This window comes from Schistocerca cancellata, chromosome 1 (assembly GCF_023864275.1).
Source record: "Schistocerca cancellata isolate TAMUIC-IGC-003103 chromosome 1, iqSchCanc2.1, whole genome shotgun sequence".
NCBI lineage: Eukaryota > Metazoa > Arthropoda > Insecta > Orthoptera > Acrididae > Schistocerca > Schistocerca cancellata.
The window spans coordinates 702,509,838-702,524,014 of NC_064626.1; the positions used below are offsets into that span (position 1 = coordinate 702,509,838).

At 44.5% G+C, this 14,177-nt stretch overlaps 1 protein-coding gene across 1 annotated transcript in view; it reads right to left on the bottom strand.

Annotated features, from left to right (window-relative positions):
* Nucleotides 1–14,177, bottom strand: part of LOC126184647 (uncharacterized) — an 880,966-nt gene that overhangs the window by 497,604 nt on the left and 369,185 nt on the right. Inside the window, exon 2 of the mRNA XM_049927127.1 lies at nt 10,152–10,280. Coding sequence (XP_049783084.1) covers nt 10,152–10,280 — 129 coding nt within the window. The remainder of the gene's footprint in view (nt 1–10,151; nt 10,281–14,177) is intronic.

Consider the following 14,177-nt stretch of genomic DNA (forward strand, 5'->3'; position numbering starts at 1 on the left):
GCTCATAGGTCTTAAGCTACGGATTTTAGAGCCCATGTTTACTTTACAATTTTTTTCTATTTTGGTCCTTTCCAATTTCTCCAAAAAAATGGAAAGCAAAGAACTTGCAGTAAATGAGATTTTTTTCATAATATGAAAGATGAAGTGCTCATAGCTCCTAAGGTACACATTTCAGAGCTCATGTTTACTAAACTTTTTGTGCTTCGAATGAGTATTTCTATAATCTCCCTGAATAGTGAGCATTCCTTCTGGAATTCCCTGTACCCCTCTCTACTTCGTCATCATTAGTTATTCTGCTGTACAAATGGCAAACCTCATTTACTACTTTTAGTGTCTCATTTCCTGTTCTATTTCACACAGCATCGCCTGATTTATACCGCTTAAGATATTGCAGTATGAGCTACCGCGTTTTAGTTTTAACGGATTGGTAATTACAGTGCGGAGTAACTTGGACAGACGTTCCAAGCCACGAAAACGGTCACAGGGGATTTGCTGACTGTGGGATTCATTGTGTTAAGAGAATTCCGGCGAGGGACGGTGAACAGATAGCACTTAAGAGGGCGAATTTTAGGCCATGAGCTCGCATCCCGTCGCAACTTCGGAAGAAGTGTATTCAGAATTGCGAATATGATTCGACTGTAGCTGTACAATTTATAGGTGCTAAATGAAAATCTGTGCCGGATCGGGACTCGAATCTGCATTTCTCTCTTTATGCGAGCGGTCACCTTAACCACTTTGGCTATCCGAGCATGCCTCCAGGACCGACCCAAATCTCTATATGTCACTGAGTGTCCACGTCCTGCGGTCGCACCATTGCTGTGATTCCAGCACAGCCGCTTGTACCGGCAAGTAATACTCTTTGCAGTGTCCTTCAGATATACGTCCGTGTCTGAAGGAGCAGACACTACTACGATCGACAGTCATCAAAAATGGAAGAAAAGTCTTCGGAATTGCGAATAGGGTGAGACCGCAGCCGCACAGTTTACATCCATAAACAAAAACACTGCAAAGAGTATTACTTGTATGTACAGGCTGTGACAATAATAATAAAGTCTTTCCATCAGTGGATTAGTCCTGGAGGCGGGCTCGGGTAGTTAAAGTTATTAAGGTGGCTGCTCGCGTAAAGCCGGAAATTCGGGTTCGAATACCTGTCGGGCACAAATTTTAACTGTCACTAATAAATTGTGCAGCTGCAGTCAAATCGTACTGACAATTCCGAATATGTTTCTTCCAGTTAATATTGGCTGTCGATCGTAGCAGTGTCTGTTGCTTCAGACATGTATGCATATCTAAAACACATTGCATAGTACTTCGATAAACACCTACACTGTAAATAGTTCTAGAAAATATTGTGGGTCAGGATGTGTCTTTGTGGATATGGGTCGAGGTAGTTCCAGTTCGTACAGCTGAAAGAGATTGCATTATACGGAACATACTCTTGTATGCCACTGGAGCGTCAGGATATTGAATGGCTGGAGCAGGTACCCGAAGGGATATGTTAGGCTGGCCAAAGGGGCTTAGGCAGCAGACTCCAATAGGTCTACACAGATGTACAGATGAAGCTCTCGTCACGAGCGACTGAGGTGGAAGTTCCACCAGATAGTGAAACATGTAACGCATCCAATACAGCATGTAAAGCTAGGTCACATTACTGTCTAAACTTTCACAACTTTAATTTGTATAAAAATTTGCAGATTATTAATGTCTTCGGCTAGCTACCCACGTAAACGTAACGTTTTATGAAAGGCTGTTCGTTTTAAATATATATTATTTGATATCATTTAGATACGCATTTAAGCACAATTTATCATGAAAATGTTTTTTTCAAACAATACCCGTAGGTAGCGCACCGCGCCCTGTGCACGTCAACCGCGGCGCTCGGGGATCACAGCACCACATTACGACACCTGAAGATGGGCTTATAAGAGGCCGAAACCGGTCGTGTGATAATAAAAGAACTTTACAGCTGAAGCGGTATTTTCAACCTCTGGTAAAATGTTCTTTATTTGTGTAGGTCGATGGTCCAAAACATTGAACTGAATTGTAATGTAATGCACGCAACTAGGAAGGTGTTTTATGGTAGGAAAGAGACGATAGCTGTAGCCAATAGGAAGCAAAATAAAAGAAGTGGAAGGGGTAATGCCTAGTAAGCGGGTCTTTGGTGTGGAGATGGAAGGGGAATCTGTTTTCCTGTCGAAAGGGTGAGGCGCTATGCCTGCGGGACACGAGTCTGTAGAGTGTGTGTGTTTTAATTTCTAGGCTGCATGTGGCCGCTTCATGCAGCTTGTTATTTAGCTAGTCCAGTTCATATCGCGGTTTACGGTAGAATTTGTCCACAAGTTTTATAGGGAAGAGTGTTGATATACATTGTGGAATTAACAGTTTAATCAGTTATTTGTGAATTGTGAGTGACAGTTTGATTCTTCTTTTTTTGTGAGTTTGGCTGCCAGGTAGGGCTTGCTGAGATAGCTGGTGCCACAACAGCAATGTTTTATGAATAAACTTTTGAATTTCAACGCTGTTCCTTGTACCGCCTAACTCACTTGATATATTAAACTCCAGCCATTTTATTTATACTGTACTTAATAGGTTTACAAAGAATTGACAAAATTGCAACTTTTTTTTAAAAAAAGAAACAGGAACTGTTTGGTGCGGTGTGTGATCGGTCTGTAGAGTAGAGCTGATGGGACAAAATAAAAAAAAATGGCTCTGAGCACAATGGGACATAACAGCTTTGGTCATCAGTCCCCTAGAACTTAGAACTACTTAAACCTAACTAACCTAAGGACATCACACACATCCATGCCCGAGGCAGGATTCGAACCTGCGACCGTAGCAGTCGCGCGGTTCCGGACTGCGCGCCTAGAGCCGCGAGACCACCGCGGCCGGCAGGACAAAATCAGTTCAGGTAAATCCCATCGTGCATTTGTGTTCCCTTCGCATGATATATTAGCAAAACAGATGAGTAGCTAGCACACTACGTTCCATTAGCCTAGTTTTCCTTTCGCTGATTTTCATCTTATAACCTCCGTTCAAGACTGTTCAGTCTGTTCGACTGACCTTGTTTATCGAGAAGTAATTATTTGATCCGGATCTGAATCGTGGGACTAATTTTATCTTCTTAATTTGCGGTGTGGCAGACGGACGAAGTCGTTGTGAAGGGCGCGAGGGGGATGCAACAGCGGGAATTTTCACAGGGCGTTTCGAACCGCACGGGAGTCGGGAAATTCCTTTTGTCATCAGCCTAAGGAGAATCAGGGCGGGGGTGGGATATGCCCTGTATGCGAGCGTTCAGTGATGCTTGGGAATGCTTTCACTACATCTGGCATTCAGAGTGTTTACCGTGACGTCTTGGGAGCTTTACTGGTTCTGAAGTTGCCAAATTTGGTCACAAATATGGTGTCGTTAGATGTTGAAGTAACAGAACCATTGAGAATACCTATGTGCAAGTAACAAGTCAGACAGACAGCCGTTGATTGGCTAACTATTTGTTCTGTACTCTCGAAATTGAACGAGTCAGTCGCGAAAACGCAGATAGGAAGAGGGTGGGTTCAGTGGGACATCGAAGGCTTTGTTGTCCACTCTTCCGAAAGTCATGGTCGTACTTCGTAACTGTAGCCCGTGTGAGCGTGACTTATTGCCGACAGATATGCTGGAGAAGAGCGAATCTACAGCTGTAGCTGTCTATGTCGAGTGCACGGTTATGCTCGCGTTACTATTCAGCGCTGGTTTTGTGTTACGTCAGTGAGCTGATACTCAGCGTTTTAAATGTTCAAATGTGTGTGAATCCTATGGGACCAAACTGCCGAGGTCATCGGTCCCTGGCGGCCGGGGTGGCCGAGCGGTTCTAGGCGCTACAGTCTGGAACCGCGCGACCGCTACGGTCGCATGTTCGAATCCTGCCTCGAGCATGGATGTGTGTGATGCCCGTAGGTTAGTTAGGTTTAAGTAGTTCTAAGTTCTAGGGGACTGATGACCACAGAAGTTGAGTCCCATAGTGCTCAGAGCCTTTTGAACCATTTTTTCATCGGTCCCTAGACTTACACATTACTTAAACTAACTTATGCTTCGAACAACACACACACACACACACACACACACACACACACACACACACACACCTATGCCAGAGGGAGGACTCGAACCTCCGGCGGGAGGGGCCGCGCAATGACTGACACGGTGCCTCTAACCGCGCGGCCACTCCGAGCGGCTCAGCATTTTAAAAACATTTTAGTACGACTGGTCGAAATTTCCATACGATCATCCGCTATTTCACTAATATAGCAGTGCAGAGAATTGTTACAGACTTGTCAATTAACAGCCCCTTCGTCGACAGTGGGGCAGTTACGTGGGATGGTGGGATCGGGTGGTTGTTACGCTTCTTGCGTTTGTCGCCCTGCGCACCTTCGTGGTCTTGACGGGATATGTAAATACGGTAGGTATTTTCAGTATATATTCACAGGACCATTGATTCCTTCTGTCCGCTTAAACAAGGGCTTAAACACAATATGCGAATGTTTCTTAGCTATCGCAAAGCAGTCTCTTTCGCTGCTAGTTGCAATTCTCCGCTGATATCTTGAAGCTTACTGTCACATGTAGGAGTGGCTCATATGATTGAGTCGTGCTTGTAATAAGCAGAAGTGTATCTTCACATTTACGACTAAATCGCCTCTCACGACAGTTTACACATTTTTACTGTCCCTCGACAGTTATTACGTAAGTTACGGAAAATAAACGCTTCAGCTTTAGCGTACAGTTATGAAAATTAGCCGTGATATGAAATTACTTGTAAAGAAGCGCTTGGACGTGAGATCACGAGCGCATCAACGTTTGTCGCCCTGCGCACATTCGTGGTCCTGACGGGACATACCTTCACCGAAGAGTCAAGCAGTATATTGCTCTCTCCTACGTATATCTCGCGAAGAGACCATGAGGATAAAATCAGAGAGATTAGAGCCCACACAGAGGCATACCGACAATCCTTCTTTCCACGAACAATACGAGACTGGAATAGAAGGGAGAACCGATAGAGGTACTCAAGGTACCCTCCGCCACACACCGTCAGGTGGCTTGCGGAGTATGGATGTAGATGTAGATGTAGATGCAGATGTACCACACAAGACTGTACACACACTATGCGTACGACTTTAGGAGAATACAGTAAATGTCTTGTAAATTTTTTCAGTATACGTTTCAGTCTCCGATCACGTAATTGGCACCTTTAAAGGTTTCTACGTATTACGACGTCGTCGTCACATCCGCTTTAAAAGAGAGAAGTGGAGAGTAAAACATTCGGAAAATAAATTTCAAATCAAATTCATTTCTATACACATCTATACGTACTTGAATACACAGTAACTCGCCAGCTGAACAGATCTGGGGCGATGCTTATAGTGTCAACGTACCTGTTCTCTAATTGTTGGAACTGATTGTTATCATTATATTATCCGGAAACGAGTAACTCTTTAGTATGTAAAGAATACAAAACTGGTAACTCGTGAATTGCAAAAAAATGTTCATATGTGTGTGAAATCTTATGGGACATAACTGCTAAGGTCAACAGTCCCTAAGCTTACACACTACCTAACCTAAATTATCCTAAGGAAAAACACAAACACCCATGCCCGAGGGAGGACTCGAACCTCCGCCGGGATCAGCCGCGCGGCCGTGTATTGCAAACTTAAGACTAAAACATATTCAAAATATGAAATTGGCTGTAAGAGGAAGCTTTCTCAGTGTGAATATCCTCTTTCTCAGTGTGAATATTAGAGAAAAAAAATTGCTGGTGTAGATAAAACAGACCATCAGCTCCAGCAATCAGAGTGACGATATGCCTGCATTGTGAGCACGTTCACGGATCTATTTTAGTTGAGGAGTTACTATGTAACGCATTTACGTACATGTAGTTGTGTACACAAGTTAGTCTGATTTGTGCTTTAGTTTCCTTATATTTTGCTATCTTTCTTTTTATACAGACAATCTGATGATGACTTGGTATAAAGTCAGAACCGGTAATTATACCAGTTGTGTGACTTGACCCTGAAATGTACAGTGCTTTGAAATATACAGTGCTTCAAAGTCTTTTACGAGAAACGTCTAGGGACGGTAGATCACGTCGTGGGTAACAACTTACGTTAGAGACAGAATGTTCGCTGACGTTCCCCAGTGCCGCTAGTATTCAAATGGTTCGAATGGCTCTAAGTACTATGGGACTTAACATTTGAAGTCATCAGTCCGCTAGACTTAGAACTACTTAAACCTAACTAACCTAAAGACATCACACACATCGATGCCCGAGGCAGGATTCGGACCTGCGACCGTAGCAGCAACGCGGTTCCGGGCTGAAGCGCCTAGAACCTCTCGGCCACAGCTGCCGGCTAAGCTAGTATTCTCCGGCCCAGGGACCACGAGATTTTACCGAACTAGCAAGGGTCTCCTAATCAAGTGTGCAGCATATTTAACTACCCCAACTGATAGAGTGATTGTAAACAAGAAAGCCATAAGAGTGAGAGTCTCTCAGCAGAGAAACATATTTCAGAAGCGAATCAGTGACTCCTTCCACAGTGAGCAGACGACTGGGTGATAGGCATAACACTACACATGTGAATGCCGTATAGTGCCTATGTCCTGCCACCACTCAGGAGCATAACCAGTCTTAAACGATGCCTAGCGTCACCAGGAGGTGTCGGCAAACATTTTGTCTCTGACAAAAGACATTTGTCGAAATGACCTTGAAACACCATTTATAAGGTGTTTAAAAGAAAGTGTCGTATTTCTACAGGAGGCAATATCTCTCAAAGCTAGCAGTTCCTATTATTATATTATCCGGAAACCAGTAACAGTTGGGAAACAGGTCAGTTTTGTCCTCTCATTCCCACCTGTCTGTTATGAGCAAGTAGACACTATAGGCAGTGCTGCATGCGCTTACCACAATTCTTGACACATCCTTCAGCCATTCTCCGCAGTGAATCACCTGGCTCCATTCGAATTGCGTCACATGCACACTCCTGTAACGTCTTCGCATTGTTGAGGGGTTGGGCATACATCAGTGCCTTTAAATGTCCTCACAGCAAGAAATGAAACGGATTTAGGTTCGCAAAATGGGGAGGCCATGCTACCGGACCTCCTCGACCAGTCTGTCAAAAATGTTGTGTGAAATCTTATGGGACTTAACCGCCAAGGTCATCAGTCCCTAAGCTTACACACTACTTAACCTAAATTATCCTAAGGACAAACACACACACCCATGCCCGAGGGAGGACTCGAGCCTCCGCCGGGACCAGCCGCACAGTCCATGACTGCAGTGCCTGAGACCGCTCGGCTAATCCCGCGCTGCGACGACCAGTCTGTCGCCAGTGAAACGTTTCTGTGAGGTACAGTCGTAGAAATCGTTGACACGCAGCACATGTTAGAGTGTTTGGGAAACGTTTATGGCCCTGTGAGTCTGTCACCGACAATTCCCGTATATCCATAGATACTGAAGCGATCCTGATGCCTCACCTCCATAATTGCTCTAGGACACGCATCTTTCCACACGTGCCTATTGTCTTAACTTAATACACCATGTCTTGTCAACCCTGGCTCATCTGCAAATAAAATACACGCTGTGAGCTGTGGCTGTGCAGTGATGGCCGGCCAGTGTGGCCGAGTGGTTCTAGGCGCTACAGTCTGGAACCGAACGACCGCTACGGTCGAAGGTTCGAATCCTGCCTCGGGCATGGATGTGTGTGATGTCTTTAGGTTAGTTAGGCTTAAATAGTTCTAGGCTCTAGGGGACTGACCTCAGAAATTCAGTCCCATAGTGCTCTGAGTCATTTGAACCATTCTACAGTAATCCATGTCTGGCTCTGAGCACTATGGGACTTCTGAGGTCATCAGTCCCCTAGAACGTAGAACTACTTAAAGCTAACCAACCTAAGGACATCACACACATCCATGCCCAAGGCAGGATTCGAACCTGCGACCATAGCGGTCGCTCGGTTCCAGACTGTAGCGCCTAGAACCGGGCGGCCACCACGACCGGCGATCCATACCCCAACTGGTAAAGGTTTCCGGATATATCACGAAAGGAACTATTCTTTTAGTTTTGACCAATGTTGCCTCCTGTAGACATATGCGACACTTTTTAAACACCCTGTTGTAATGTATATGGTTAGTCACAAGTCGCTAAGTGACAATAAATTTATTCTTTGCTGTTTAAATTTCTTGGGTGGAGGGACAGGGCTTATGAAGTCTGGTGCTTGAGCTTTTAAAATTCACCACTCCTGGAGCGTGGTGAGAGAGGCGACCTACAGGATTCAGACATTGGGTGGTCGAGTAGCGGATATTCGGTAGGTTTCCCCTAATTCCTCCCAAGGACCATGTATTCGCGTGAGATGGCCGTTATACGTAACGGTGATCCCAGGCCGGGTACCGGATAGCTGTGAGGACTACGAGAGGTTCCTGGGGATGTAGCCAGAAATGTCCATGGATTTTTCTACGAGCAACGCCATTTTACCGTAGACAGCGTGGGAAACGAGCTGCATTTCGCGCCCAGACGGATATCCAGGCAAGCTGAGAACCAGTCAAGTGCTAACTTCTAGTCAGTTTATGGAAATATAAGAAGTGCTTGTGTTTTGGAGGTGCGAGGAAATTCTCGGTTGTCACGGTGGCAAAACTTGCGGATTCTCGCCACCAACGGTGGTATTTAGGACCGGGGTGAAACGAAGACAGAACACTGCATTTGGTGCTCGTGACTGCGGGGCGATGGTTCGTCGTAGAGGTCTAGAGATGTGTCCGGCCCTAACCTGGCGCTTCTTGCGCTGTTTTTCTGTAAGTGTCGCATTTAGCGATTGCACTGCTATTCATCTGTGCAGCTCACAATTTGCGAGTTTATTTCGCAACATAGGTTTACTTTTTGTAGTAAATTTCTTGTACTGAGGAAGTGAGTCAATCTCCAGTATTCTTGCATTTTCGAGCTCCTCAGACTTTGATATATACAGTGTTTTCAGAATTGATTGGAATGTTGCCTCACTGGCTTAATGTAAATCTCTTTTGTATCTCTACGCTCATTAATTTTTATCATTGATCAAGTGTATTGTAACTGTAGTTTACCTTGATCTGAGAAGTATTTTTGGAGATCAATAAATCAATGTTTAATTTTAAAGGCTTAAATATCATCATTTTTGTCCTACAACTGGTTGATGAGTGACCGTTTAATCTTCATAAACATCATCAGTCAGTTCTGTATGACTGAACTGTGGTCTCGCTGTGACGGTGTTCCAGTGTAAAACAGGTGCCATTACTAGGAACATTAAAGCAACCGAGTAAGTTAATTATTTCACATATTTTTTATGATTTTTTATTTTAGTTTCAGTAATTAAACTTCACCTGCATTTGCAATGAGCAGCGCGAATGATTATTGTTGCATATGTCATTCTGTTGATTTTTAGACCTATAAGGCACAGAATTGCTTCTTGAGTTAATCGTGTTTTGAGTTCGCAAGTGAGGCAGCCAGCTTGGACTAACTGCTGCCGAACCGCAGTCGACTCATAAGCACCATAGCAAACAGCCGTAAATATCATCAAGTTACCTTCCATTAGGAATGAGAATGCACTGAACGATTCTGATATGACTTTCAAAATGATGGAGCACAGCAATCAGTCGTCCTTTCCTTTCAGGTTTTATTAAAGCAAATCTAGATTTCGGCTAGTGTCTAGCCATTATCAATGCACTATTTCATAGTGTCTGTAAATGTCCTAGAACGTCAGTCCCCTGTTGTTCAGGCTTCTGTCACAGTTCATTCAGTACCTTCTCGAATGAACTGTGACAGAACCCTGAACAACGGGGAACTGACTTACTAAAATATGTATTGAAACTAGAAATAGTGCTCTGATAATGGCTAGGCACTTGCCGATTTGCTTTAATAGAACCTGAAAGGAAAGGACGACTGATTGCTGTGCTCCATCATTTTGAAACCGTAAATATTACACTGTATTATTTTTACAAAATAACAGAAGAATTTCGAAGCCATATTCACACAAATATAGCGACAGTACTGTGAAAGAAAGCAGTGAAATGTCGTAGACGTGACAGCTGCGTTTCCTCATGATGGCCCTGTACAGTGCGGGTGAGTATTAGTGTGAGTACGAGGGTGGTCAGGATGTACTCACTCGGAGTCGGCGTCCGCCGGGAAAGGGGTCGCGTCCTCCAGGATGGGGCTCGCCTCCGGCTCCTCCTGAACAGGGCTCTCGTAGATGAGCGTCTCCACCATAGAGCCCTTGGAGCTGCCGAAGGACACCCTGAAACACGCCAAACAGCGGCACGTCACACCACCGGTCGAGCAGCAGCATCGGAGCACAGCGACGCTGTGGTCTGTAAACATTTGGAACGTCAGTGTCGTCACCCGAAACGTTTCACAGCGGTGTCAACTGGACTGGATTATTGTTACACTACTGTGTGCTAATGAAGGTGGACGGGTGTGCTCAGGGACGGGAAAATTTCGCGGAAACGATAACGCGAAAGATAACACGATATTACCGGTATTTAGCGAAATGATGTGAAACAGGGGAATTTTTTGCGAGGACTCGGGAAACTTGTAATTTCGCCATACAAAAATGTTATAATTCTCCAGATGGTAGTTTACTAATATTTGTAACTGACAGCTACTGAATGTTGAAACTGCATTTTGTTCTAATCTCCTCAAGGCTTAGGTTCATGTATATCTTAAAAACGCACTGTGATTTGACGACGAAAGTAGTACCGAAACTGGCAAAAAATAACACGGAATTTCAGCACAAAAAAACACGTTGGATTTCGTATAAACAACACCAAAAAGGGTTCAAATGCCTCTAAGCCCTATGCGACTTAATATCTGAGGTCATCAGTGCCCTAGAACTTAGAACTACTTAAACCTAACTAACCTAAGGACATCACACACATCCATGCCCGAGTCAGGATTCGAACCTGCGACCGTAGCAGCAGCGCGGTTCCGGACTGAAGCGCCTAGAACTGCTCGGCCACAGCGGCGGCTAAACAACACCAAATTTAGCAAAAAACAGATTTTGGCAAGAAACAAAATTTGGCAAAAAACATCTAATTTGACAAAAAATACCAAATTTGGCAAAAGAATAACAACGAATTTGCCAAAATCAACATTAAATTTGGCAAAATCATCGATTTTCTTAAAGTCTGACGTTATTCTAATGAGAGGTGGCTTTTAAATTCATTAATCTATATTTATACTCCGAAAGCTACATCACGATGTGTGGAAGAGTGTTTTTTATGTACCATGGGCACTTCCTGTTTTCCTGTTGCATTCGCGAACAGGGTGCGGGAAGAACGATTGTTTGTAGGCACCGAGTGAGGTCAAATCTCTCTAGTTTTAGTTTCATGGTCTTTTCGTGAGATTCACATAGGAGGTAGGAATAGATTGGCTAGCTCTTACAGGAACCAACACTCCTGCAATTTTAACAGTGAACTAAACCATGATGAATAACGCCTCCATTGTAGAGTCTGCCACTAGAGATGAACGAGAAATTCCGTGACGGTTTCGCATTTACTAATCGAATCCGTGACTAAACCCACTGCTCTTCTTTGCACCTTCTGTATTTTCTCTATCAATAGTATTTGGTGCCAGTCCCAGACCGACCAACAATGAAGTCAAGTCCCGGTGGAACGAATGTTTTATAAGTTACCATCTTTGAGGGTGGAAATTGAAACCTTTTTTACAAAATTACGTTTCAAACACACTGTGTTTCGTGTCAGTTGCTTTCACTTCGCTTTGGGAAATAACAGTCTATTTTTTTCTGTTTTTAATTCACTTTTTTCCCTAACCTCGGTGTTATTTTCCGGTAAGTCGAAACATCGATATAGTCAAACAAATATTGAACTCTTTATTCCACTAACGGATTAACGCACTTCAGTGCCTGAGCGTCGCTCTCTTTCTCTGCCGAACACACTTTGCACGACACATTTGCGTCACGTAGATGCTCAGATCGCGGTTCATAGGCGTCGTTATTTACCCACTCATGACTGCTTTTCATATCTACGTCTCCACAACCATAAATTTGTTTTCAGATCGAAAATATTCGTTCTAATTCTAATAAAACACTTCAGGCTTTGTTTTTTTATTTTTTCAGAAATCACCGCGCTGTGCTCGGATAATTCACACCCGGGTGTATTGGAACTTACTGCACTGTCGACAGTTATGGTCCTATAACATTTTCTTAATTCTAAGTCTGAAGATTTCTGTCAATTAAGATTGTCTCGGAAAACAGTTTGTAGGCTGTATTTAAACCCTTGTTTGTTTCACCACTCCGACAAAGGCTGTGCGCAGACGGTTCTAGATTATCTGATCAAGAGTATCTGGACACGTATTAGTGGAGATTAATATGGGCTGTGGACACCCTTTGCGTTTATGCTTGGGACACTTTGAGTCATGTGTCTGAATGTCTCTGAAGGAGTGGCAGCCCATTCATCCTCAAGAGCCGAAATAAGAGGCGGTAGTGATGTTCGACGCTGGGGTCTGGGACGAAAACTCAACACAGGGGTGTTCTATTGTGTTCGGTCGGGAATCTGGGCAGGCGAGTAATTTCAGGAATATTACTCCACAAACTATTTCCTCGCAGATGCTTTTTTTATGACAGGGCACGCTGTCATGCTGATACAGTTGGAGTCTCCTAACTGTTCCTCTACTCTATGCAGTACACGATGCTGTAAAATGTGTTCATATCGTTCCGCATTTAGCATTTCCTTAAGTGCAATATGGGGACCAGATCCTAACCACAGAAAACATCCTCATACCATAATAGTACACCCTCCACACTTCACTACACATTACGGCAGCTAAAGCTCTAGAGGCATTCGCCCGACCGAATTCTTCCATCGGACTGCCACAGGGTACAGCGTGATTCATCACACCAAATCGCTCTTTTCCACTCATTCACTGCCTTGTGGCGTCGCTCTTTACACCACCTCAAGCGTCGCTTAGGCGTTGACTACAGTAATACACTGAAGCGCCAAAGAAATTGATACAGGCATGCGTATTCAAATACAGGGATATGTGTACCATGTACCTTGTACCGTGAATATCAGGAATCCGGTGAGACCGGAAAGAGATCTTGCAAGAATGGGACCAACGACGACTGAAGAGAATCGTACAACATGTGAAGTGCAACCCTTCCGATATCAATGCTGAGCCGTCAACAAGTGTCAGCGTGCGAATCATTCAACGAAACATCGTAGATATGGGCTTTCGGAGCCGAAGATCTACTCATGTACGTTTGATGACTCCACGACCCATAGCTTACGCCTCGCCTGGGCCCGTCAACACCTACATTGGGCTGGAAACATGTTGCCTGGTCCGACGACTCTCGTTTCAAATTTTATCGAGCGGATGGACGTGTACGGCTATGGAGACAACCTCATGAATCCATAGACCCTACGTGGCATCAGGGGACTCTTCAAGCTGATGGAAGCTCTGTAATGGTGTGGGGCGTGTGCAGTTGGAGTGATACGGGACCCCTGATACAGCTAGATACGACTCTGACAGGTGACACGTTCGTAAGCGTTCTACTTGATCCCCTGCATCCATTCAGGTCCATCGTGCATTTCGACGGACTTTGGCAATTCCAGCAGGGCAGTGCGACACCCCACACGTCCAGAATTGCTACAAAGGGGCTCCAGGAATACTGTTCAGAGTTTAAACGCTTCCGCTGGGCACCAAAATCCCCAGACTTGAACATTATTGAGCGTATCTGGGATGCCTTGCAACATGCTGATCAGAAGAGATCTCCACGCCTCGTACTCATACGATTTACGGACAGCCCTGCAGGATTCATGGTATCAGTTTCCTGCAGCCCTACTTCGGACATTAGTAGAGTCCATTCCACGTCATGTCGTGGCACTTCTGCGTGCTCGCGGGGGCCCTGCACGATATTAGGCAGGTGTACCAGTTTCTTTGGCTCTTCTGTGTGTATGGGCTATGAGCAGTCGCTCGACCATTGTACCCCACTCTTTCTAATTGCCTAAGCACAGTCACTGTGCTAGCTGGACTACTGGTAGCAGTTTGGCAGTCACGAGTGAGTCCTTCGGTTGATTTCATGCGATTATTTACAATCACCTTCCGCAATCCTCGACGATCCCTGTTAGTCAGAACATGAGGCCCACATGTTCTTCGTTTAGCTGTTGTTATTTCG